Source organism: Oryctolagus cuniculus, chromosome 3 (genome assembly GCF_051225735.1).
Source record: "Oryctolagus cuniculus isolate XC-2025 breed Fujian yellow rabbit chromosome 3, ASM5122573v1, whole genome shotgun sequence".
Taxonomy (NCBI): Eukaryota; Metazoa; Chordata; class Mammalia; order Lagomorpha; family Leporidae; genus Oryctolagus; species Oryctolagus cuniculus.
The window spans coordinates 108619497-108645639 of record NC_142869.1 but is presented as its reverse complement, the minus strand read 5'-3'; the positions used below and the strand labels follow the sequence as shown (position 1 = coordinate 108645639).

The 26143-nt window shown below is 44.1% G+C and overlaps 1 protein-coding gene and 1 long non-coding RNA gene across 7 annotated transcripts in view; one reads left to right on the top strand and one right to left on the bottom strand.

Annotated features, from left to right (window-relative positions):
- The window catches only part of ACMSD (aminocarboxymuconate semialdehyde decarboxylase), a 73856-nt gene that overhangs the window by 2511 nt on the left and 45202 nt on the right, over positions 1-26143 (top strand). For 4 of the 6 annotated variants that reach the window (XM_089329293.1, XM_008258508.5, XM_017342804.4 and 1 more), the window contains exons 2-5: positions 4261-4305; positions 18769-18865; positions 20185-20234; positions 21859-22095. In XM_089329293.1, the coding sequence (XP_089185419.1) occupies positions 4261-4305; positions 18769-18865; positions 20185-20234; positions 21859-22095 (429 nt within the window). The remainder of the gene's footprint in view (positions 1-4260; positions 4306-18768; positions 18866-20184; positions 20235-21858; positions 22096-26143) is intronic. The other 2 variants (XM_089329295.1, XM_089329294.1) reach the window with 1 other exon arrangement.
- The window catches only part of LOC127491784 (uncharacterized), a 47721-nt gene continuing 46522 nt past the window's right edge, over positions 24945-26143 (bottom strand). Inside the window, exon 4 of the long non-coding RNA XR_011387310.2 lies at positions 24945-25189. This is a non-coding gene — a long non-coding RNA (uncharacterized LOC127491784). The remainder of the gene's footprint in view (positions 25190-26143) is intronic.

The window sequence follows — 26143 nt, the reverse complement described above, 5'->3', positions numbered from 1 at the left end:
CACCATCTGGAAGACCACAATGCCCTAACATGGTGCTTCCTATTGGCTAAGAGAGGACAACTTGCAATCAGTATTCTGTACCACAACCTCACCTTCCCCCCAATCTTCTGTCTCCCATCCACAAGCCTGCCTCTAGTTTGAGCAGAGAACTGATTGCCAAAAGCTAGCAATTCCTAGGTATACCACCCCATACAGGGTGCCAAAGGCATTCTTAAAACTGCTAGGAAACTGAGAGACACAGAGCATGGGAACAGCCTTACATGCATGTCCTGGAGACTTCCCTGGGACATGTTCAGCTGGCTCTTTCCCCTCCCATAGCCACCTGCTGCCTGAGAGAGGGATGGGGGTTGTCCTGATAAGCCAACCCTCTCACATCCAGGAGTCTCAGATGCTGCAAGCAGATAAATGACACACTTCATAATGATAATAACAGTCAAAATACTCTGTACTTTCAAGGAGATAAATAGGTAGGCAGATAGACAGATACATATAAGAAATCTGAGTCCCTTAAAACCTTGTGACATATGCAGATAAAACTCATATTAGCAACACTGAATGATGAATGAGGTGCTTGAGTCCCAGAATGGACCATAGAATGCCAGAGTACATGAGACCACAAGGTCCCTCAAGGGCATGTCCACTCCACCCACCTTGAGAAAGTGGCCCGGAACATCGCTTCTGTTGGGAACATCCCACTTCCCTCTGCTCCCCAGTGCCTCCTCCATGACCAGCCTGTCCCCCACCCCTCACACTCACTGAGTGCAGCTCCATCACAGGGTCACCGGAGCCTGGCTTCCCAGCCTTAAGTCAAGCAGTTCCGTCAGTTACATGTGAATGCTAGCAAGCTGTGGATGAGAAAACTAGCAGAAAACACAGCTGGACTTTCAAACCAGGACAAGCAAGATAGAGATACACTGAAATGGGGCTGGTACTCCCCTCTCCCACTTCCAGTCTGTATGGTCAGAATGAAATGAATATTAAAGTGACACTAAACTGGGGTGAGCATTTGGCCTAGTAGTTTGGATGCTGGTTAAGACATCCACATTCACTATCAGAGTATCTGGATTCTATACCTACGTCCAGTCTTCACTTTAGCTTCCTGTTAATGCAGACCCTGGCAAGCAACAATGATGTTGCAGGCATTTGAGGAATGGCCCAGCAGATGGGCCCTAGCTTGATCTGTCTCTCTCTCTTGCTCTCCCTACCTCTCAAATAAGTTTTTAAAGTTTTTTTAAGTAACATTAACTGGAACAGAGTTTCCTCTGTCTTCAAACTGTTTCTGAGAAAAGATATTATTTTAAAACATCAGTGTCTAATCTTTTCCCGCTATTTTTTTCAAACTCCCCAGTAGAAGAACGAAAAAAAAAAAAAAAGTAAGTAATACTTTTATTTTAAAAGAGAAAGTTCCTTTGGAAGAACTAATAACTCCTTTCAAACTGCCTTTCCTTCTTAAATATTAATAGACACACCTCCATAACTTTGACCTTCTTGTGCAATGAATCAACACACCCAGGTTGATGATTAACTACCAGTTACAAATGGCCAGGGGTGAAGAAATCTTTCATTTTCACTTGCTAATGATGAGCTTAGTAAGAGTGACAGCATCCTTAAAAAAAAAAAAAAAAAAAGAATCCACCTGTCCACCTGAGGTGGAAAGACAACAGATCTGGGGGCATTTGGTTAAATTCTTTCCGATGAGTCAGGATTCATATTTTCTGCTGTGGCCCAAGAGGCCAGGGAGGAAGAAGTTTCAGGTTGAGCTACAATGAAATCATTTACATTAATGACGATGAAGATGAGGCTTTCCTTTTTCCTTCAACAAGACTTTATTGACTGCATTCCCTGTGCCCAGTGATAATGTCATGGGCCTGTGCATCTTAATCTTGATTCCAGGTTCTTGCTCCCACAGAGATAAGAATTCACAGCAGAGGAATAAACACACTGCACAAGTGAAAGAAGCATTTAAGAGAGACAGAGAAAACTACACTCATGCATTCAGTGTGGACCAGCCTCCACAGATATATATCCATCATGAGTGAGCCAGAGAGTTCCCCATGGTGGGGGAGAGGGGTGGCCAGAGAAGGACCCATACATATGGTCCTGAAGCCAAGAGCAGTCTCTTTTATGAGATAGGAAGTGATGCTCTAATCAAATATACAAATTGGGTAGAGTTCAGACTACATAAGGCTTTGTGAGGGGTTCACAGCACCTCCACTTGGAGCTTAACTTCCACATGGCCATCATGGTGTCTCCTCCTTCCTGGTCCTGGATGAGACAGGTATATCATGGGAAAGTGGGCACATGGATGGCCAGGTAAGCAGGTAGAGTTACAGTAAAGAGCTATGCAGAAATTGTCATAAAATATTCCAGCTCAACTATTCCTTCCTGATCTTCCTGCCTAGTTTACGCATATCAATAGGGCTTTCAAAGATTCTTCTAATAAGGTAAAAAAAATTCTGGCCTTTAACTTAAAAATCAAATATTTACTTATTTTGTTAGCAATAATTTAATTGCCCTTGATCACTATAAGTTTTTTGTTTGTTTGTTTGTTTGACAGGCAGAGTTAGACAGTGAGAGAGAGAGACAGAGAGAAAGGTCTTCCTTTCCGTTGATTCACCCCCAAAATGGCCGCTAAGGCCAGTGCACTGCACCAATCCGAAGCCAGGAGCCAGGTGCTTCCTCCTGGTCCCCCATGTGGGTGCAGGGCCCAAGCACTTGGGCCATCCTCCACTGCCTTCCTGGGCCACAGCAGAGAGCTGGACTGGAAGCAGAGCAACTGGGACAGACCCTGGCACCCCAACCGGGACTAGAACCAGGGATGCCAGCACCACAGGCAGAGGATTAGCCTAGTGAGCCGTGGCGCCGGCCAAGGTTTTAAGAGACAAAAATCTCAGACAAAATTTGACTTAAAGAACCGTTCTGAGGAAAGAGATGCCTGTTTCATCACCCAGGAAGTGCATGCCACTCCATTCATCTACGCTTACTCATAAATACCCATTTCAGAAATGTATTCCCCTGAATTTTTAAAACAGGCTTTTGGGGCCAGCGCCGTGGCTCACTTGGTTAATCCTCTGCCTGTGGCGCCGACATCCCATATGGGCACCAGGTTCTTGTCCCAGTTGCTCTTCTTCCAGTCCAGCTCTCTGCTGTGGCTCGGGAGTGCAGTGGAGGATGGCCCAAGTGCTTGGACCCTGCACCCCATGGGAGACCAGGAGGAAGCACTTGGCTCCTGGCTTTGGATCTGCGTAGTTCTGCCTGTGGCAGCCATTTGGGGTGAACCAATGGAAGGAAGATCTTTCTATCTGTCTCTCTCTCACTGTCTAACTCCATCTGTCAAATAAAAAATAAACAAACAAAAACAAAACAAAACAAACAAACAAAAAAAACACTAGCTTTTGATTTGTCATGCCCGTGAATGCCTATGGGATGCTGGTCATTGTGAGTCAAACACATTCAGACTGTAAATGCCTCCTGGAAAATGCTGTGACCATCATCACTCCCAGAATCCTATATTTTAGATCCCAGGTATGGTTCAATCTAGGATGAGAGCTAGGGGACTATGTGAAGCCCAGACTCAGAGCTGAACAAAGTTGGCCTAAACAGATTGGGTCTCTGCTAGGAGCCCAAGACGTAACTTGAACACTACACTTTCCAAGAAAGTTGGGGAGAACACAAAGTGACAGAAAGCCTCTTCCTTCAATGTTCACCTTAGTGTCTGACTCCAGGGCAGTACACCCAGGAATAAGGCTCTCACTAATACTGCAGCCCCCACCGTATCACCCCCTGCCACCACCATAAACCATCATTGCCACCACCACTGTCACCTTACTATCCACCACAGCATTATTATTACTGCCTCATCATCGTCATCATTGTCATTACCATCATCACCTCCACCACCACCACCACCATCACCATTGTTAGCACTTAAGAAACCCTCTTTATAAGCCAGGCCTGGTGTAAATTCTTTGTATGAATTATCTCAGTTAATTACCTAAGTTAATTCTTTAAAACCCTAAGTCTCAGCCACTCCTGTTAGTCTCATGTTACACATGAAGAATTTTCTTCTCAAAAAAATATACTTAAGAGAGGAAAGTTGACTGATTTCTGTATAAATACTAAGAGATACTTGGGTAGGGGGAAGATGGCAGGGTGATGCCTGAAAGGATGGGGCTCAGGACCCTGTGCTCTGAGGCTGCCCCTGACTGCTGCCCTCTCTTCTGTGTGCTTCAAGTCTGACCGTGTCTCTCTCCACTGCAGAGATTCGGCTATGGAGGCTGGGTGCAGCTCCACCACCACAGCAAGGTGAGTCCCTCTCCAAGTGGGAGCGGGAGGGGGGCCCGGGGCACCCTGAGCCTTGAGCTACCTCACGGCAGGTGCTCCAGAGAACTCATCTCCTCTACCCTCATATTAACTTTGCAGTAGGCAAGAAGGTGGCAGGGGGATTTCTCAGAATTATTAGAAAAAATGGGCATGCCTTCAAAGAGCAGCACTTAGAAAGGTGAATAAGAACTTGTGAGTCCATTAAAAAATTTTTTTGCACTGTATCCAATTTTATCAGTTATTGCTCTGCTGCAAAGAAACTACCTGTTTTCTCCCCGCAGGCTGCCACAGTATACTAAGGCTGCCCAAATACAAGGAAGAGGTAGCTGTGAGCACACGCTAGGGAAATTAAGCTCTGCAGATGAAGGGAAGGAGCTACTGTTATTAAAGGTTTAGTCTGATAAGCACTCAGCCATGGCTGGTTCCAGTTCCTCAAATTATGGTTCGTTGGAATTGGTTCAGAAGTACCTGGAAACTTGGGGAAAATGTATATTCCTGGGCCCCACCCCACACCTACCAAATCAGGAACTCTGGTGGTGGGGCCAATAACCTCCATTAACAAGCCCCATCCCCACCCCCAACCCCGGTTATTCCGATTCACACTCAAGTTTGAGAATCTAAGGATCAACCATTCATTTGTTCACTCACTATTTTCACTGAAACTTGTTTGGTGCCAGGCCCATCAATCTAGACACTGGAAATGTGAACTAGACATATATACTTCCTACCCTCATGGTGCTCAAATTCTAGGCAAATACAAGTCAACATGATCTACTCATAAAATGGAAGTAAAAACATTGCTCAATAGTGAGTGGTAGGCTGGCTATCCAGTGACCTAGGAAGCCCTTGGAGGATAGGAAGGCAAAGCCCAGAAAAGCATTCCTGGCTGAGGTAAAGCAGTGGCAAAGACCAAGTGTGAAAGAGGTGATTTAAGCCGACGCCGCGGCTCACTAGGCTAATCCTCTGCCTTGCGGCGTCGGCACACCGGGTTCTAGTTCCGGTCGGGGCGCCGGATTCTGTCCCGGTTGCCCCTCTTCCAGGCCAGCTCTCTGCTGTGGCCTGGGAGTGCAGTGGAGGATGGCCCAAGTCCTTGAGCCCTGCACCCGCATGGGAGACCAGGAGAAGCACCTGGCTCCTGCCTTTGGATCAGCGCGGTGTGCCGGCTGCAGCACGCCGGTCGCGGCGATCATTGGAGGGTGAACCAACAGCAAAGGAAGGCCTTTCTCTCTGTCTCTCTCTCTCTCACTGTCCACTCTGCCTGTCAAAAAAAAAAAAAAAAAAAAAAAAAAAGAGAGAGAGAGAGGTGATTTGTTCTAGAATGACATTCGGTGTAAATAACACTCTGACCTCAGAATCAACCCTTAAGGCTGATCTGGCTGAAAGGCCTGTGAGAACATTTCAGGCATGGAAAGCCAAGATTCTGTGGCAAAAAAATATCCTACACAGAGGATCTCTGTAAGACCTCAGTGGAAAGAAAGGGTCTTTAAAAATCAAAGAAGGGCCGGCGCTGCGGCTCACTAGGCTAATCCTCCGCCTTGCGGCGCTGGCACACCGGGTTCTAGTCCCGGTCGGGGCGCCGGATTCTGTCCCGGTTGCCCCTCTTCCAGGCCAGCTCTCTGCTGTGGCCAGGGAGTGCAGTGGAGGATGGCCCAGGTGCTTGGGCCCTGCACCCCATGGGAGACCAGGAAAAGCACCTGGCTCCTGGCTCCTGGCTCCTGCCATCGGATCAGCGCGGTGCGCCGGCCGCAGCGCGCCGGCCGCGGCGGCCATTGGAGGGTGAACCAACGGCAAAAGGAAGACCTTTCTCTCTGTCTCTCTCTCTCACTGTCCACTCTGCCTGTCAAAAAAAAAAAAAAAAATCAAAGAAGGATATACTCTTCTCTGAAGGGAGGAGAGAACATCCATTTTGCTTATAGCTGTGTCCAATACCGATGGAGTCTATGGTCTCAAAAGGCTTCCATAGCCGTGGCAGCCCATAGCAAGAGCCTCAGGTGATCACTGACATCATAAATAAGAGTGTTAATTGTTAGAGGAACAACAGAAGTCACTGTGCACTTACTCCTCATGTAGGACCTCCATCCCTAATGAGTTCTACTATGAGAACTGACTGCAAATTTTGTTCCCAACCTGTACTCTGTATGTTGTGCATGTGCATGGGTGCAAACTGTTGAAATCTGTGCTTAACATGGAGTTGGTCCTCTCCGCGGCTCAATAGGCTAATCCTCCACCTGTGGCGCCGGCACACCAGGTTCTAATACCGGTTGGGGTGCCGGATTCTGTCCCAGTTGCCCCTCTTCCAGGCCAGCTCTCTGCTGTGGCCCGGGAGTGCAGTGGAGGATGGCCCAAGTGCTTGGGCCCTGCACCCCATGGGAGACCAGGAAAAGCACCTGGCTCCTGGCTCCTGCCATCGGATCAGCGCGGTGCGCCGGTTGCAGTGCGCCAGCCGCGCCGGCATTTGAAGCGTGAACCAATGGCAAATGGAAGACCTTTCTCTCTGTCTCTCTCTCTCTCACTGTCCACTCTGCCTGTCAAAAAAAAAATCAAACTAAAAATGAACCATAATGAAGAAGGAGATGGGAGAGGGAGAGGGAGGTGGGATGGAAGTTGGGTAGGGGGAGGGTGGGTATGGGAGAAAGAACCACTGTATTCCTAAAGTTGTATCTGTGAAAAAATGCTTTCATTAAATAAAAACTTTAAAAATAAATAAACAGATAGGCAGTACGTTATCACTATCTACAGTCATCCTACTGTGTATTAGAAACATCTTTCTGCTATCTAATCATATCTTAGAACTTGTTTATCAGCCTTCTCCCACCCTTCCCTTCTCCTATTCTCCCTATCCTCTGGGAACCACTATTCTACCCTTAATTTTTATTCTACAAACTTTTTATAGATTCCACAGCAGTGAAGTCATACAGTAACTTATCCTTCTGTGCTAGATTATTCTACTACACATAATGACTTCCAGTTCCAGCCATGCTGTTACAAATAAGTAGATTTTATCTTTTTTTGTGGCTGAATGACATTCCATTGTGTATGGGTGCCAAATTTTCTTCATCTATTTATCAGTTGATTGATAATTAGGGTATTTCCACTTATTGGTTATTGTGAATAGTGAATGTTTGCAATGATAGATATGTTTAACATGACTTGATCATTAAACATTGTATACATTATTTAAAAACATCACATGGTACCATGTAAATATGTATAATTGCTTTGTACCAGATAAAATAAAATTAAAATGAGGTATTAAAAAAAAGAGTTGATTTGTTCAAGGAACAGAAGCAATGGGACTGAGAGACAGTCAAAGGAGATGGTAGGAAATGGGCTTGATCACACAGGGACTTGTGGGACATGCTAAGGAATCTGGTTTTTTTCTCTAAGCAATGCAAATTCTTTGGAAAGGTTTTAATGGCTTTAAAACACCCCTTTGGGGCCGGCGCCGCGGCTCACTAGGCTAATCCTCCACCTTGCGGCACCGGCACACCGGGTTCTAGTCCCGGTTGGGGCGCCGGATTCTGTCCCGGTTGCCCCTCTTCCAGGCCAGCTCTCTGCTGTGGCCAGGGAGTGCAGTGGAGGATGGCCCAAGTGCTTGGGCCCTGCACCCCATGGGAGACCAGGAAAAGCACCTGGCTCCTGGCTCCTGCCATCGGATTAGCGCGGTGTGCCGGCCGCAGTGCACCGGCCGCGGCGGCCATTGGAGAGTGAACCAACGGCAAAAGGAAGACCTTTCTCTCTGTCTCTCTCTCTCTCACTGTCCACTCTGCCTGTCAAAAAAAAAAAAAAAAAAAAAAAAAAAAAAAAAAACACCCCTTTGGTTGCTCTGCACCAGAGCAAGGAGACAACCCAGTATTTATTTAGAATTTGAAAATTCTATTTCCCTAGATTCCTTTGGTAAACAAACATTTGCTGCCCCTGTGATTGACTTAACTTAGAGATTCCTGTTACCTGAAAGGTCTTTCCAAAACATTTCTCTGATTTGCCCTACTTATTTATTCTCTTCTTAACCTTTGGTTTTTCAATGCTCCTATAATGAATTCAGGGATAGTTGTTTGCCATGGTAAAGACTTGCTCAGATTTGAAATATATAATTTGTCTTTTGGTTGAACATTCATAAAATTTAAGTAAGACAGTCCTTGGTTTATAGGACAATCTAGTAGGAACTACATGGGGTGTGGGTGGAATTACACCCTGATGTCCAGAATACCTGAGAGCATTTTAAAAGCTTCAACCCTGGAGTATAGATATAGGGTTCATTTCAAAACCATAGGTCAGCAGCATGTAGAAACACTTGCTGAGTTTCCCAGGACCCTCTAAATTAATCTGTGGGAGCCCTGACCTCCAACATAATGGTACTCAGAGACATGGTCAGGTTATTAGGTTAAATGAGGTTCTGATGGTCCTCCCATGATGAATAAGAAGGCACACCAGAGATCTTGCCCTCTCTCCACTATGTGAGAACACAGCATGAAGACAGCCATCTGCAAGCCAGGAAGAAAGCCCTCTCCAGGAACTGAATCAGCAAGTGCTTTGATCTTGAACTTCACAGCCTTCAGAGCTCAGAGACAGAAATGTTGATGAAGCCACCCAACCTCTGGGGTTGTGTTATAGCAATCCAAGATTAAGATCCTCTGCTCTCAAGATGATTTTCTCCTCACTGGGTAGGCAGGCAGACACCCAAATGGACAAAGAACATATCTATAGCAGTAATTATGTGATGGATGAGCAAAAAAGACAAGAAATCAAAAGGGAATTCAGAGGAGGTGAGGTGCCCAAGGAAGGAAGCAGTGTTCAGAAAGGTAAAGAATGGTATCATGGTAGAGCCAGTGACCATCTAGTCCAGAGTGTGCAAATATGCCCATGGTAACAGTCAATATTGTTTCATGAAACTTTTATCTCCATTTGTATCTGTATAAATAGATATTTATATATAGATATTCTGGGTCACCTTGAAAAATGTATTTTTAATGTGTGATCACAGCCAAAATTGGCTAAAAGCCATTGATAGAATCCAGTGTTCTCGTATTATGTTCTTATTTCTAGGATTAATTTTTTATTACATAAATGATATTGAATAAATTCTCCTTTAATACTTTAAGCCATTAGAAATCAAGCTATAATTTCCTTGATGAGCACTCTCATCCTCAGAAGAAACTCCTATTAACAGTTTGATGGGTCTCTTCAGATCTTTTCTTGTAGTTACACTTCAATATGCATGAACCTGTAGAAATGGCAGTATTATTTCACATGTTTAAGTACAGTTTTAGCTGTATCGGTGAGGTTCCAAACAGAGAGCAAATGACGTATTTAAATTAGAATGCTTTGAAAAGAGTTAAGGAAGAGACTATTTATAAAGGTGCAGGTATGTAAGGAAGTTACAGAGGCAGGCAGGGGTTAGATCATGCAGAGTTTTATAGGTCAGGTTAAGGAGTTTGGATTTTATCTTTGGGGTAATAGGTATCCATTCCAGAGTTTTAAGTGGGATAGTGGCAAGACTTGAGTTGGGGACCAAAGTTTACTCTGATGGCATGTGGCCACTGGATTGAAGAAAGACAACAGCAGAAACAGGGACATCAGGCCGGAGGCTGAGCAGCTGTTTAATGAAAGAGGATGGGGGCATGGACCAGGGCTGAGCAGTGGACAGACATGGACTACTGCAGGATATATTCTGAGATGGAATCAGTGGTATAAGGAAATGGATTAAATGGTAGTATAGCAGGCAGAGGGAAGTGAAATGACAATGTTGTCTCAGAGATAATGCAGGCAGCAAGAACAGAAGTGGTCAAGCCAGGAGGACAAGGAGGTCAGGCAGAGAGGTGAACAACAGGCTGAGCAAATCAGGTATGAGGTGGTTGTAGCAAGGTCTCCCTTTGGAACCTAGGAGTGTGGGACATGGAGTGATGACTAAGTTCGCTTCCTAGTGACAGCGTCTAGGCCATTTCTGCCAACTCTACACCTCAAGCCCAACCAGCAAGACAGCTGGCATGGTCTGGAGGAATAGCCTAAATTCAAAAATATATTTCTGATAATCCATGTGGTGTCAAACATTTGAAACACCAGCCATATTTGAATTTATTTGGAAATAGCATGAGAACCAGAGCTCAAGAATCAAAAGTTCCATAGATTAGGGTCACTAGGACTCTCACTTGGTGTTGGAGATTAGCATGCAGGAGGTGGATCAGGAAGTGCTTTTGGTGTAGACACCAGGAGAAGGAAAGAGGTGGAGGAAGGATACAACAGAAGGCAACTCAGTAAAGGCCTCCACTGAACCTATAAGGAGTTCTGAAGCTAACCTTCAAAACCCTCCCAAGTTTGTGGTGCAGGTTGGGGTAAGGAATATGGGAGAGGAGTCTCCACATCTCATGTCAATCAGTCATTAGAAGTGAACTCTTCCCTGAAAACAGAACAGGACCTTGAGGGAGGCAGCTCTCTTCAGCCAAGGCCATCCAATGGGGGCTGAGAGTTCTCTTCCGGCAATAGTCCCAGAAGCTGGGAAAATAGGCTTTTTTTTTTTTTTTTTTTTTTTTTTTTTTGACAGGCAGAGTGGACAGTGAGAGAGAGAGACAGAGAGAAAGGTCTTCTTTTGCCGTTGGGTCACCCTCCAATGGCCGCCGCGGCCGGCATGCTGCAACCGGTGCACCATGCTAATTCGAAGCCAGGAGCCAGGTGCTTCTCCTGGTCTCCCATGGGGTGCAGGGCCCAAGCACTTGGGCCATCCTCCACTGCACTCCCGGGCCACAGCAGAGAGCTGGCCTGGAAGAGGGGCAACTGGGACAGAATCCGGCATCCCAACCGGTACTAGAACCTGGTATGCCAGCGCCACAGGCAGAGGATTAGCCTATTGAGCCACGGCGCCGGCCGCTCTTTATTCCTAAAGGGGGATCTTGGTGGCCCACCATACCACTCACGAAAGAAGGGCCTTGTACATATTTATTCTAAGTCTTTATTTTATGGTGTTAGGATCTGAGATTCCAGAACAGTGAGTGGTTCACACACAGAATTCCAGACTGCTGACTCTCACAGTATCACACTTTCCACTATACTGTGCTGTTGTTCTGGCCTGAAAAATAATAGTGGTGTATTTTAAATGGATTATATGGATAGTTATGAAGGCTTGGAGGAATTGTTTAACTTTAAAAACTTGGTTTTCTTTCAAGAGCTTGGGAAAAAATGAGATTGAGTTCTGGGTCACATAATTTAGAGCATTTTGCTCACATTACATGGTTTAGTTTAAGATCTGCATTGGTATTGAAGTCAATGTTAGAAGAAAAAAAAAAAAGTGACCTAATAACCTCCTATCTCCTCCCTAAGAAGGAAGTGCTGACCCCTGAGGCACATTTACGGCCTTGTAGGAACACAGGATTCCTGAACATAAAAAGGGATTAAGAATTGATTTTTCTCTATGGCTATTCAAATTTCAAAATTCTAGCTAAAAAAAAAAAATGAGAACTGGGGGCCTATTATAAGGGCACAGCTGTTGGGTAGCAACTTTCATTCAGAAAGAATGATCATTGCTATCATTCAATGTTCTTAAAATGGATCCAGTATGAAGGTTGTGGAGAGAGAAGTTTAATGAGTCTAATTATCCTGCTGTATAATGAGGGCAAGCTCCACTCCCCCTTACACTCTTAAAAAAAATTTAGGTATGATGGGAAGAATCACTATCCTGAATTTGTATTTTTGAAACTTGTACTCACTGAACAAATGGTTTCTTTGGGGGAAAAAAAAAAGATTTATTTGAAAAGCAGAGTTACAGAGAGAAAGACAGGGAGAGTCAGAGAAACAGAGATCTTCCCTCCACTGGTTTGCTCCACAAATGGCCACAAAGGCCAGAGTTGGACCAGACCAAAGCCAGGAGTCAGGAGCTTCATCTGAGTCTCACATGTGAGTTCAGGGGCCCAAGTACTTGAGCTGTCTTCCACTGCTTTCCTAGGTACATTAGCAGGGAGCTGGATCAGAAGTAGAGCATCCAGGACTTGAACCGGTCCCCATATGGGATGCCGGCACCACAGATGTTGGCTTTCCCCGCTATGCCACAGTGCTGTCCCCAAAGATCAAACTCTTTAGAAAATTATAGTAATTAACTTTTGTTGATAAGATGGACACCAACTGCCAAACTATCAGCCTGGTGGGGTAGGAATTGGATTCAGGAACCTAGGTTCTTGCCTAAGTATCTGCTAAGTATCAACTAAGTATCTGGCCTTGGACAAGTCACTGCACATCATGGACTAACTGGTAAAATGCGAAAGCAGAACTAAATGATCCAATTCCACTTTAACATGCTCTGCTTTATCTGAAGTAGAAACTTACTCAGACATCTCACAGAGAAACCCAATTTCCTCTCTTGCACTAGGCTAATATGGTGAAATCTTGCCATCATTTATCGAGCATGCTGTCTGGTCTGGTGAGAAGTCCTTTACAAGCATTCTATTATTGAAATTTTCTGTACCAGCAGGTGTTTTTAGTGGCAAACAATAGAATCCACTCTGGCTAATTTAATTAGAAAAGCAACTCACTGAATTCCTGGGCCAGAGATCAAGTTCAGAGGCTGTGCTGATAGGAACAGTGTCCCCATCACACCCAGTGAGCTGCTCCACTGGAGATGTCAGTACTACCACTTCTTGTCACAGACTGGAGAGCAAGTGTCCTGTTGCTCCTGAGATTGGAGGTTGGAAGCTTTACCAACACTGCCCCAGCCGTCTCTGATCACCTGTCTATAGATGGACTCTGCATCTCCCTGCTTCCTCACACTATTCACGTCTAATCCAAAGTCACAGGTGGATGCCTGTGATTGGCAGTGCCCAGAGCACACGCCAATGTGTCAGCTACAAGGGCGACTTGGAAAGCAAATTTGGATTCTACCTTAGGAAGGCAAAATCATAATGTGAGCATTTCTTCATACATAGGAAGTGTTCCAGGGATGTAGGGTGGTCACAAGCATGACACGTGTAACGATCCACATTTTACAGACAGACAGATAAATAAAGTAAGGCTTAAACTCCAATGGCCCACAACTTAACTAGATACACTGACAGTAAATAATTTAAGGATTTTAAGCCCAGGTTTATCTGAATGCAGAGACCATGGTTTTTGGCACTCTGCTGTACTGGGTAGTTTATGGGGATTCAGCTTTCCTAGTAAGCAACAAAAGAAAACTAAAAATTCTGATTTGTGAGCTGGCGCCGTGGCTCACTAGGCTAATCCTCCGCCTTGCGGTGCCGGCACACCGGGTTCTAGTCCCGGTCGGGGCGCCGGATTCTGTCCCAGTTGCCCCTCTTCCAGGCCAGCTCTCTGCTGTGGCCCGGGAGTGCAGTGGAGGATGGCCCAAGTGCTTGGGCCCTGCACCCCATGGGAGACCAGGAGAAGCACCTGGCTCCTGCCATCGGATCAGCGCGGTGCGCCGGCTGCAGCGCGCCAGTGGTGGCGGCCATTGGAGGATGAACCAATGGCAAAAGGAAGAATTTTCTCTCTGTCTCTCTCTCTCTCACTGTCCACTCTGCCTGTCAAAAAATTTTTAAAAAAATTCTCATTTGCAAATCAAAGTTTCCCAACTTTTTTCCTCCTTGCCATCACTACTCTTCACTTCCTTCTTTACCAAATGGAAATACATATGTTTCTATTTCTTATTTGTGTGATTAGTATCAGTCAGGACTCTTGGTTGCAAGCAACAGACATCAACAATGGTCAGTTTTAAGAAGAAAAGAAAATTTTCCTAAGTATTTTAGGCCCCTCAAGAACTACAAAATGTATGGAGATCAAGCTCATGCAACATGAAGAAACTTAGAGAAGACAAATGACTGATGCCATAGCCCAAGCCACAACTTCAGAACAGCCTGGCTTGGAAGCTGCTGCCCCCAAATGGATTCTGGACACTGCCACCAGCACCACTGCCAATGGAAATTGCATGCATGCCCATGGCTGAAATCACTGGTGGAATAAGCTCAGCTATTTCCATCTTTTTGAAGCACTTGCTGTTGATTCAAAACCAAACACTGACCAGCCAAACTTGGGGTGAGGCGGGCAAGCTCCAAAGCTTTCGGACTTTTGTAAAGGGAGTCTGGGCCCTCATCCACCAAGATCCCTGCATGAGATTCTCTAACCAGGAACATGGTTCAGATGCTAGCCTGGTCAACAGAGGCTCAGAGCCTAATCAATCCTGAAGTCTTGATGTTAGAGATCCAGCTCTGCTGGATATAGACACTTGTCACAATTTCACAAGTCACTTGCTCACTGACCTGTTTCTCAGGCCCTGAGAAATAAAAACATGGATCTGAGGTCTTGCTCATGTATGCGAGATATAAATGGGCGGCATCTGCAGTACTTAAGGATGAAAAGTGGCCAGCTTTCTCCACGCAGGGGCAGGAGGAAAGTCTTGTGTATGGAACAGAGGATGAAGAAAGAAGCTGTGGCAAAGCTTGCAATTCATGATAGAGCCAGACGGAGAAGGAGTAGGGCACAGGATCCCAGCAAAGTGGAGCTCCTGGCTTGCGATCACTACACATCCACTTGTCCAACCCATGGGGCCCAAGGAAAATCCTGAGGCCTGCAGGTGCACCTTCATAAGCAGGGAACAGCAGGAAATAGCCTAATCCACATAATTAATACTGGATAATACTACTTAACATGTGTCTTATACTCCACAAAGTGCTTAGATATGGATTATTGCATGTCATACTGATAAGACCTCTAAGATAAGTCATATTAAATTTTTAGTAGTCTTATAACTATCCCTATATCAAAGAGGAGTTATCTGAGGCTCAAAGATGTTGTTTAACTCACTCACTGCCACATAGTAAGTGGTAGAATGTGGATTTGAACTTGGGTAGTTTGACTTCAGGGTCCCTAGTCTGGAATTTTCTCCTTTTCATTAGGAAACACAAGCTGAAGGTACAGTTTGGAGACCACTGTCATGTTTTGCACAACTATTCAGTTTGGCCCCCTGCATTGAGTATGTAAAAGCTGTATTACATAATGGGCTATACCAATTTATATTTCCACCAACAGTATAAAAGGGTTCCCCTTTCTTTGTAGCCTAATCAACACCTTATCTTTTGTCTTTTTGAGAAAATTTAAGCATACATGAGGTGATATTTTATTGTGGTTTTAATTTTTGTTTCCCTGATGACTAGTGAAGTTTACTTTTTCCTACACATGTTGGACATTTGTATGTCTTCTTTGAGAAATGTCTTTTCAAGTCCTTTGCCTATTTTTTAACTGTATTATTTGTTTTCTTGCTATTGAGTTGTTGGAGTTCCTTCTATATTTTGGATGTTATCCCCTTGTCAGATGTATGGTTCCCAAATATTTTCTCCCATTCTGTAGATTGTCTCTTCACTCTGTTGATTGTTTCCTATGCTGTGTACAGGCATTTCAGTGGCTTTGGCTTTGTTATTTTTGTTCAAGAATGCTTTGGCTATTTGAGGTCTTTTGAAGTGCCCTATGAATTTTAGGATTTTCTTTCTATTTCTGTGAAAAATGTCATTGGCATTTTGATATAGACTTCATTAATCTGTAGATTACCTTGGATAGTGTGGGCATTTCTACAATATTAATTCTTCTTATTCTATGAGCATATCTTTCCATTTGTGTTTTCTTCCATTTCTTTCATCAATGTTTTGTAGGTTTTAGTGTACAGATCTTTCACATCTTTGATTAAATTCATTCCTAAATATTTTATTTGTTGATGCTTCTGTAAATTGGGTTGTTTTCTGGATTTATTTTTTAGATAGTTTATTGTTAGCTTATAGAAATGTTACTGATATTTTAAAAAAGATTTATTATATATATATTTTTTATATTTGAAAGGCAGAGTTAGAGAGAGAGACAGAGAGAGGGCCCTTCCAACTGCCAGTTCACTCCCCAAATGGCCACAATGGCTGAGACTGGCCAAGACAAAGAGTTAGGAACTTCATCTGGGTCTCCTACAAGGATGCTGGGGCCCAAGGACTTGATCCACTTTCCATTGCTTTCCTAGGTGAATTACCAGGGATCTGGATCAGAAGCAGAGCAGCTGAGTCTTGAACCAGCACACATATGGGATGCTGGCACTGCAACTGGTGGCTTAACCTGCTGTGCCACAACACTGGCCCCAAAACACTGTTGTTTTCATGTTGATTTTGTAATCCACAACTTTATCAAATTCGGTTCCAACAGGTTTGGGTTTTTTTGTGGAATCCTTTGGGTTCTGTAATATCACCTCATTTACAGAAACAATTCAACATCTTCCTTTCTGATTTAGATACCTCTTATTTCTTTGTCTTACCTAACTGCTCTGGCTAGAACCTCCAATTCTATGTTCAATAGAAATGGCAAGAGTAGGCATCTTTGTTTTGGTCCTGAGCTTAGAGGAAAAGCTTTCAATTTTTCATTACTGAGTAAGATGTTAGCTGCAACACTGTGTTGGGTACATCCCTTCCTTTAAAAAAAGATTTATTTATTTATTTGAAAGAGTTACACAGAGAGAGGAAAGGCAGAGAGAGAGAGAGAGAGAGAGAAAGAGGTCTTCCATCCGATTGTTCTCTCCCCAATTAGCCACAACAGCCAGAGCTGCACCAATCCGAAGCCAGGAGCCAGGAGCTTCTTCCGGGTCTCCCACGCAGCGGCAGGGGTCCAAGATCTTGGGCCATCTTTCAGTGCTTTCCCAGGCCATAGCAGAGAGCTGAATCGGAAGTGGAGCAGCCAGGATTCAAACCGGCACCCATATGGGATGCCGGCACTGCAGGCAGGGCTTTACCCACTATCCCATAAAGCCAGCTCCAGGGTACATTCCTTCTATACGCAATTTATTAAGAGTTTTTTTTTTAATTACAAAAGAATATTATAATGTAGCTAATGCTTTTCATGCATCCATTGATATGATTATACAGGTTCCTGAGCTAATTTAAAATAAAACTACCATATGATCCAACAATTCCATTTATGGACATACATCTAAGGGAAATGATCAGTAGGCTGAAGAGATAGCTACACTCAATGCAGAATATTCACAATAGCCAAGACATGGAATCGATATAGGTAACCATCAAATGATGAATGAATGAAGAAAATGTGGTGTATATACACAATGAAATACTACTCAGCCTCTTAAAAAAAATGGAAATCTATCACTTTCAATGATCTAGAAGCACATAAAGAACATTATGCTAAGTGAAATAAGTCAGGCATAAGAAGATAAATACTGGGGCCGGCGCTGTGGTAAAAGCCCTGGCCTGAAGCACCAGAATCCCATATAGGCATTGGTTTGAGTCCCGGCTGCTCCTCTTCCAATTCAGCTCTCTGCTATGGCCTGGGAAAGCAGTAGTAGATGGCTCAAGTTCTTGGGCCCCTGCACCCGCATGGGAGACCCTGAAGAAGCTTCTGGATCCTGGCTTCAGATCAGCTCAGTTCTGGCCATTGTAGCCATTTGGGGAGTGAACCAGAGGATGGAAGACCTCTCTCTCTCTCTCTGTCTCTACTTCTCTCTGTAACTCTTTCAAATAAATAGAAATAAATTTTTAAAAAATAGAAGATAAATACTTCACGATCTCACTTATGTATGGACCTTGAAAAGTCAAACTCATAGAAGCAGTGAGCAAAATGAGTTACCAGGGGCTGAGGGGAGTGGGGAGATAATGGGAAAATGGTCAAGGGATACCAAATTTCAACTAGACAGTTGGAGTTAAGTTCGGGAGAGCTATTGTACATTATGGTGTCTATAGTTGATAACAATGTATTGTATGCTTAAAAATTACTAAGAGAATAGATTTCAAGTATCTCAGCACAAATAAGTAATAGATATGCTAATTAGTGTGATTTGGCCATTCCACAATGTGTGTGTGTGTGTGTGTGTGTGTGTGTTTACAGTTTGCTTCACAAAGGCAGTTACACAGGCATGATGGCCAGCGGAAGTGAGCAGTACAGCGACTAATTCTGCTCATTGTTCTGTTCTAATTCTCTTCATTGCCTGCTTTCTCCTGTAGGTGTTCAGATCAGTGTACCCTCCTCTGTTGAACAAACCACTCACCCTCGCTATCCTTATGTTGCTTCATGATAAAACAAGAGGGTTTAACTAAAGAGTCTATCGCAAAGGCCCTTTCCAATTTTAAAATGTAATAGATCTAACATTGTCCAGACACTGAGCCATCCTCTTAGGTGTAATAGCCAGGGGTTCAGACTGGCAAGCCCATCAGCCATCCCCAGTCATGTAGCCCAAAAAGGCCATGACCGTGACCTCACTGTCTCTATGTCCAGCCACTGATACCCACAGAGCACACCTGCCTTGAACTCCAGTTCAAAAAAGACCTGAAGAAGAAGAGCTGAATTCCATTAAATGAACAGATTTCTACTTCTGTAAGGATTAAGTCAAAATCCCTAAAAATGTAGAAACACGTTCCAAAGCATATAGGAAAAGATTAATCAAGTGGGGTTTGGTTGCCTTTTGCTGATGTGAGTATTCTGCCCTAGGGAGAAGCAAAAATGATGAAAGATGGGAAGGTCTTCAGAGTGGTCCAAGAGAACTGCTGGGATCCAGAAGTGCGAATTAGAGAAATGGATCAAAAAGGTACTCGTGATGAGAAATGCTACCAATATTTGCATCTGATGGAAAAGCAACGTCTGCTCTTAAAGTCGTCTGGCCAGCCTGCATGATTTAGGTGGTGACAATTAACGAGCCCCTTTTTTTCTGCCAGGCCAGGCTGTTCTGGCTTCACTAGGGAAGAAGAGAGCCTTCCGCCACAATGCTTTTAGAGTGTGGATTTAAAGTGTTTTTAAGTCAGTTAGACTCTGCCTTAAAATAGTCTATACTATCAAAAAGATAAAAATGGTATTTTATTATTTAAAACATTTTTAAGTTCAAATTATAGACTTATCATAGAAGCAATTAAATGACTAAAAATTAGAAAGCACAGATGAAGCGTGCCAATTTCCTGCCTCGCCAGACTTAGGATCCCATTCCTTTCTGTAGTTTTTCCTGGTGAACTACATACAGAACAGCCCTGATGACACAGAAAGAGTGGAAGCAGAGGCAATTTAAAAAAAAAAAAAGTTAATTAATTGTGTACCCTCAGAATACTGTACAATGGAATCAGTCCAGAAATTTTAAAGAAGAGGAGGAAATTTTTGTTTCAAAGCTGAGTCACTGACTATTTCAAAGAACCACTTGCATTCCTTATATTTAAAAACCAACTAAGTCACCACAATTTCAAAGAATTTCAAAGTCTACCTAAAATAAGATGTGATGACCCTGTTATGCTTTCACTTATTACTCCCTGGCTGACTGTGCTCTCTCTATTATTTTTAACAGTTAGCACTGGATTTAAGTGGCATTCAAGTGCACTTTACAGAAAGCCTATAGCAGCTCTGTAGACCATTCCACAGAACACAGTGTATGTAGCCCTGTTCTAAAAGTACATTGGGTTTGGAGGGGAGCTAGAAAAAGAACATGATTTCCAGACCTAGTTATTCCAGATCACAGAACTCCATCCAGGCCCACTTGGGAGCTTAATCAAATGCACAGGGAAGGTGACTGAGTGACACACTCTGCTATGCATGACCTGAAACAACTGGTGAAGAAATGTGCTGCTTCAGAAAGATGTTACAGGAAGGAGGGTAAAAATTAACCCTTGGCAAATGGGATCAATTAAGTTTTTCTGGAAGGGTCTCATGTTCGTCCTCCCTTCATGCCTCTCCCTAAAAGCTGGAGCTGAGAGGTAAGGGAGACCTGGGAAAGGGCCTGAAAGAAAGGGTGGGGAGCAGCAGCAAGGAGGGGCGGGCAGGAGGAGGCTGGGTGGAGGTTTGCAGGCCTCCTGTTCTAGAAAAGACAGAAAAAGTGCCCAGGTTGTTCTTCTCACCAGCTTTGCCTTTCTTTGTGTCTGTGTCTAGGAGTAACGGTGCAAGCTCTTTCCACAGTTCCCATCATGTTTAGCTACTGGGTGAGTGTAAAACCCCACACCATCTCCTTGATTGTGAAGGCTCATGTCCAGCTCCCCAGCAAGTGGACAGATGCCTCAGTCTGCATGTTAGTCCTACCAAACCCCCATCAAATGTCCTCCCATCCAGAGACCAACAGGGTCCCTCAGCCTCTCACACTGGTGTCCCTTTCCTAGCCTGTCTTCTTAGCCATGGCCGTGCTCCAGCATGGCAGCCAGTAGTCACATGTTGCTATGTGACTCATGTTATAATTCCACTGGCCAGCATGGTTCTAGCCCAGCCCTAATATCCCTCCAGAACTTGCCTCCTCATTCCAGACATGCTCTGCTGTGATTTTGGTGTGGGAACAATAATCATAGCCTAATATGTTGCCTCTCTCAGGAAACACACAGTTCAATAACAGAATTGGAGGCCTTTTGCCAAGTGAAGAAATCTCAAGTACTAACATTTCAGGCACAATTTCAAATCTGTGGAGAGACATTTTGTGCTGAGTGGAGCACACACTAAGCACCTGCTCAACCAAGCAGACAGTCATGCATGCTGTGACTTAAGGAGAATGGAAATATCACCTGCCCACAATACTTTCCTCACCTGTGTTCATAAATCCGGTGTTAATGACTCAGTCCTTATCCGTTCCTATGATAGAATCATTACTTATAATAACGTACCCCAGAAGTGGGTAGTTAGCCTAACGGTTAAAAGATCCATGTCCAATAATGGAGTACCTGGGTTGGATTCGCAGCTCTGGCTCCTGATTCCAACTTCTTGCAGTACAGAGCCTGGGAGGCAGTGGTGATCTCTCTATTAACTGGGTTCCTGACAGCCTGTGGGACACATGGATAGCGTCCACAGCTCCCAGATTCAGCCTCAGCCCAACCCCAGCTGTTGTAGGCATTTGGGGAGTGAACCAGTAGATGGGAGTTCACTCTGTTTCTGTCTCTGTTTCTCTCAAATAAAAATTTAAGTAAAATGAAATGTCCTTAGACTTCAAAATGCCTGAATTTACCAGACTCAGTACTATTCTGATGGGACAACTGGTACTGAGAAACGTATCAGATTCCCAGCCATGGGGTGGGGACAATGGGGTGATGTTGAAAGGAAAGAAAACAATGAAGAAAGAAGTGAGGGGAACAAAAAGCAAAATTCGCCTCAGCATTTTTCTAGGACAACCCTGAGTGTCATAGCCAACAGCAAGGACAGGAAGGAGGACAGGCAGGGACAGAAAGGGTCGATAAGGCAGCCTGGCCTCCCTTAAGAAGGCAAGACAAGGAGGGGTCTTGACTGTGGCTTTGGGCACTTGGCCAGGCCCAGCCTCCTAGCCATAGGGAGGCCATGGAAGATCTGTTCATGGTTGGTAAACTCAGTCCACACACAGCATGAGGATGCCTGGCTCAGCCTTCTGATTCCAGCCTCGATTTTTCTCATTAATCAGCAGTACAGTAGGTGCTTTCCTTGAAAGTGCAGTCTTTACAAAGACCGGCTTCTGGGTGATCTGTGCTTCAGTTCTCTGAGGAGCAAAGTCATGGAGAAGGATGAATACTTTAGCTAAGAAGGGGTAACGTCCAGAAAAAGTGTCTGAGGAAGTAGGTTTTAAAGATGTGCTTTTCCCTTTCCTGTCTCCACCAGGCCAAACCTCAGGACACTTTAGACTTGTGCCGGTTTTTAAATGATGACCTAGCTGCCACCATTGCAAGACACCCCAGGAGGTTTGTGGGTCTGGGGACACTACCCATGCAGGCCCCCGAGCTGGCCGTCAAGGAGATGGAGCGCTGTGTGAAGGAGCTGGGCTTCCCCGGGGTCCAGATTGGCTCCCACATCAATGAGTGGGACTTGAATGAGCGGGAGCTCTTCCCCATCTACACAGTGAGTAGCAGAACTCGCGTGGGCAATACACAGCTGCAGAACGCCCAGCAGGGGCACCGTACGGGGGGCTGACAGGAAGATGAAGGTGCCACCACTCTGGGAGGGAGACTGAGATGCCAATGACATTAGATCTGCTAAAACTCCCCCCAAAGGACCAGGGCATTCTATAGAAGTGCACTTCTGGGTGGAAACACTTCCTAAGCAAGGCCTAAGTTAACTCAGTGATGAAACCTCTCTTCTTTGGATCACCCTTGCTGTCTTTTTAATCTTTGATTTGGAAGTCCAGTTCCTCATCATAGCCACTATGCATAAGAACCTTGTTAACGGCATGCCCTACCCCCACCCCTCAAAGAAAAGAAAAACCACAGTATTTATTTTTGCTTTGAAAAAAAAAACTAATACTTTTCCAAATTATGAAGTAATTTTTAAGAAACTAGAAGATACAGGCCAGCGCTATGGCTCACTTGGCTAATCCTCCCCCTGTGGCACTGGTACCCTGGGTACTAGTCCCGGTTGCTCCTCTTCCAGTCCAGCTCTCTGCTGTGACCCAGGAGGGCAGTGGAGGATGGCCCAAGTGCTTGGGTCCCTGCACCTGCATGGGAGACCAGGAGGAAGCACCCAGCTCCTGGCTTTGGATCGGCGCAGCGCCAGCCTTAGCGGCCATTAGGGAGTGAACCAACGGAAGGGAGACCTTTCTCTCTGTCTCTCTCTCACTGTCTATAACTCTCTTTCCCTCTCTCACTGTCTAACTCTGCCTGTCAAAAAATAAAAAAAAAAGAAAAAGAAACTACAAGATACAGAGAAGCAAACATCACCTATAATCCCACAATCCAAAAATAAGTAGCCACTGATAGTTTTTTATCTGTTTTTTATTTGCATATACCTATATTTTCATGAAATTGGAATTCTGCTACACATCTGCTTTTGTATCCTAATTGAGAACTCCTAACCTAAATGAAAATTCTCTTAATGTATGATTTTAAATAACTGCAGAATATTCCAGTGTATGGATATGTTTTTATTTATTTAACCAATCATCAGTTTAAGTTTTAAGCCATATATTTTGAAAATGTATAAAAATATGCAATGAAAAATAATTCCATGAAAATGTTAACATCTGATGAAAGTAGATGGTGAATATATAGATGTTCATGGTACTATTACTCATGCTTTCTGTATTTAAAATATTTCATAGGAAAATATACTTTCAAAAGTCTATATCATCCTTTTCTGAAGCATACAACTTCAAGTATACATAGTCTTGTAGTCCTCCTCATCAGTCTCCATCAGAGAGAGAGAGAGAGAGAGAGAGAGAGAGGGAGCAAGCTTCCATCCACTGGTTCATTCCCCAAAAGCCCACAATAATCAGAGCTGGGCCAGGCCAAAGCCAGCAGTTCAGAACTCAATCCAGTTCTCAAAATGGGATGGCAGGGAGACATCACCTGCTGCCTCCCAGGGTGTACATGGGCAGGAACTGGATCAGAAGCAGAATAGCCAGGACTCAAACCAAGCACTCTGATATGGGACACGGGCATCCCAAGCAGCAGCTTAACCACTGCATGACACATCCGCACAGTCCCCTCTACTTTTTAATCTTTCTGTAACTAAAAGTGCTGTCCTCAGTACCAGGATACAAGACACATAATTCTTAACTCAATTACATCATTAAACTTCTAACTTTTCTTTTAGAATTATAGTAGTGTCATTTTCTATTATTTTCATTGCAAATGCAAAATCTTTAGTAATGCATTAGATAGATGTTTGTGGACTAACCAAACACTGTAATCACTGATTTATTCATTTAATATTTATTGAGCTCTAACTATGTGCAAAGATTTGTCCATGTTTGTATCTATGGTGACTGCCCACCAGTTGGGGACCTGCCTATTAAATTGCCTCCTAATGACCTGAAAGATTTAATGTTCCTCTAAATATTGAACTCCCTGATGTTTACTGGCTGCAGTGGCTTAGCTGATGCAGAGAATGTTTTCTGGAAACATTAATGAGCGTTGAAAGAGGATTTATTTACTTCTACATCCAAGTTGTTTCATCACAGTGTGAGAGAGACTTCAGCTGCAACTTGTTTTATTATTTATTGGAATTGGGTTTATGAATTGCTAAAAGGCTTAGAAAGCAACCCCAGCCAGTTGGAGTCCATATGGATATTTTCATTTGTGTGACTTGCTTGACTCATAGATTATTCTAACTAGGCTGTTGTGGGGGGCTGCCAGTGTCTGGGGGGATTCAAGAGCATGTCCTGGCCCAGTTGACCCAGTTGACGTGTGATGTCCTGGAGCATGTCCTGGCCCAGTTGACCCAGTTGATGTATGATGTCCTGGAGTAGACAGCATGGTTGTTTGGTTAGCAAGGCTTACTGCCTCACTGCTCTCTAGCTTACGTCAGTAATGTGCTCAAACAAAGAAGAGAAATTACCATGAGCCAAGTTGGTTTTGTCATTTCAAGCTGAGCCTGGCACTCCAATGCATCTAACTACGCCCCTTATCTCCTAGAGTGCCCTTCCTGGTGAGTGAACCCAATCACACATGCTCAGGTCAGCATGAGGCAGACACAGTGGTAGCGCCAGAATTAGTTACCCAGCCTCTATCTGCCTCAGTTTTCTCCTCTGTAAAATGAGGGTAATAAGAGTTCTGCTCTGATAAAGGATTAATTAAAAAGTCTAACAGCCTTTGGTACATGATATGTTCTCAGTTAATGTGAGTTCTGATTCTGAGAGTTTAAGTCACTTCTTTTTGCTTTAGCTACAACCTGTCACAGTACACATGGAGATCAGAAATACTTGTTAATTTGAATTGAATAGAAATGAACCATTACAGGGACACATTATACAATTTTGTTTTGTTTTGCTTTTTAGTTTAAGGCAAAGTGACAAGAGAGTTGGAAAGATAGGGGCGGGGCAGCAGGAGGCAGAGAGAGATCTTCCATCCATTGGTTCACTCCCCAAATACCATAACATCTAGGAATGGGCCAGGCTGAAGCCAGGAGCCAGGAACTCCATCCAGGTCTTGCACATAGGTGGCAGGAACTCAAGCACTTGGGCTATCCTCCACTGTCTTCCACACACATTAGCAGGAAGCTGGATTGGAAGGGAAAGTAGTACTCAGTCCCAGGCACTCTGATATGGGATGTAAGTGTCCCAAGCAATGGCTGAGCCAGCTATGCCATAATACCTACCCCAGAATAAAGTTTTATCCTGATGAAGAGTCAAATCCCACTGATATACCATTATCACAGACCTTTGCCAAACCCAAACTGTCCCAAGAAGTCTATATACTCTTCCCAAACAGCATCCACCATCAGGCATCAGTTAGCTCTTATATTTCTTTTGCTCCCCAGAACCTGTTGAGTTAGGAGTTCCATCTTCAGTCTACACTTTGTTTGCCACTTCCAGAATCCCTTGCTGTCCAAATTATTTTTCTATTTTAAAAATGCTTATTTACACAAGTCATATCGCATCAGCCTGATTAGCACAAATATTTATGTATGAAAGTAAAATGAATCACTCCAGCACTCTAATACTTACATATTTTGTTTTAGGGAAAATCTGTTTTGAATCTTTATAAGCTCTAATATTCAATGCCCACTGAGGGGACTTATTTTAATTAAACACTTGGTTGGATGAAGGTCACTCCATCCAGATGGTATTTCCATTTCTCAGAAGGCCCTGGAACAGGTTTGCCCATGACATTCATCTCACTACCTGCCTGCTGAGGCATCAAGCGCTCTTTCCTCTAAGGTCATCTCATCACACATGCTTTTCAGGGACTCAGATGGTTGCTAGGGGCTATGTGAGTGCCTACAGGCCCCAGAAATTCCCACCCAGTGTTGGGTTCTAATTGGATGATGGGTCAGGCCAGCCTGGTTCCCCACCCTATCACTTTCTCACATTCCACAACCTCAGGTTTCCAAGTGGAAGGGGGAATACTCCACCCTGGCTCTATGCATAGTCTCAGCAGTCATTCTGAGCCAAGTAGGAGTCAGGAGGGAAAATTTCCCCTAAATTCAAGGTACAGGGTTAGTTCTTGGGCAT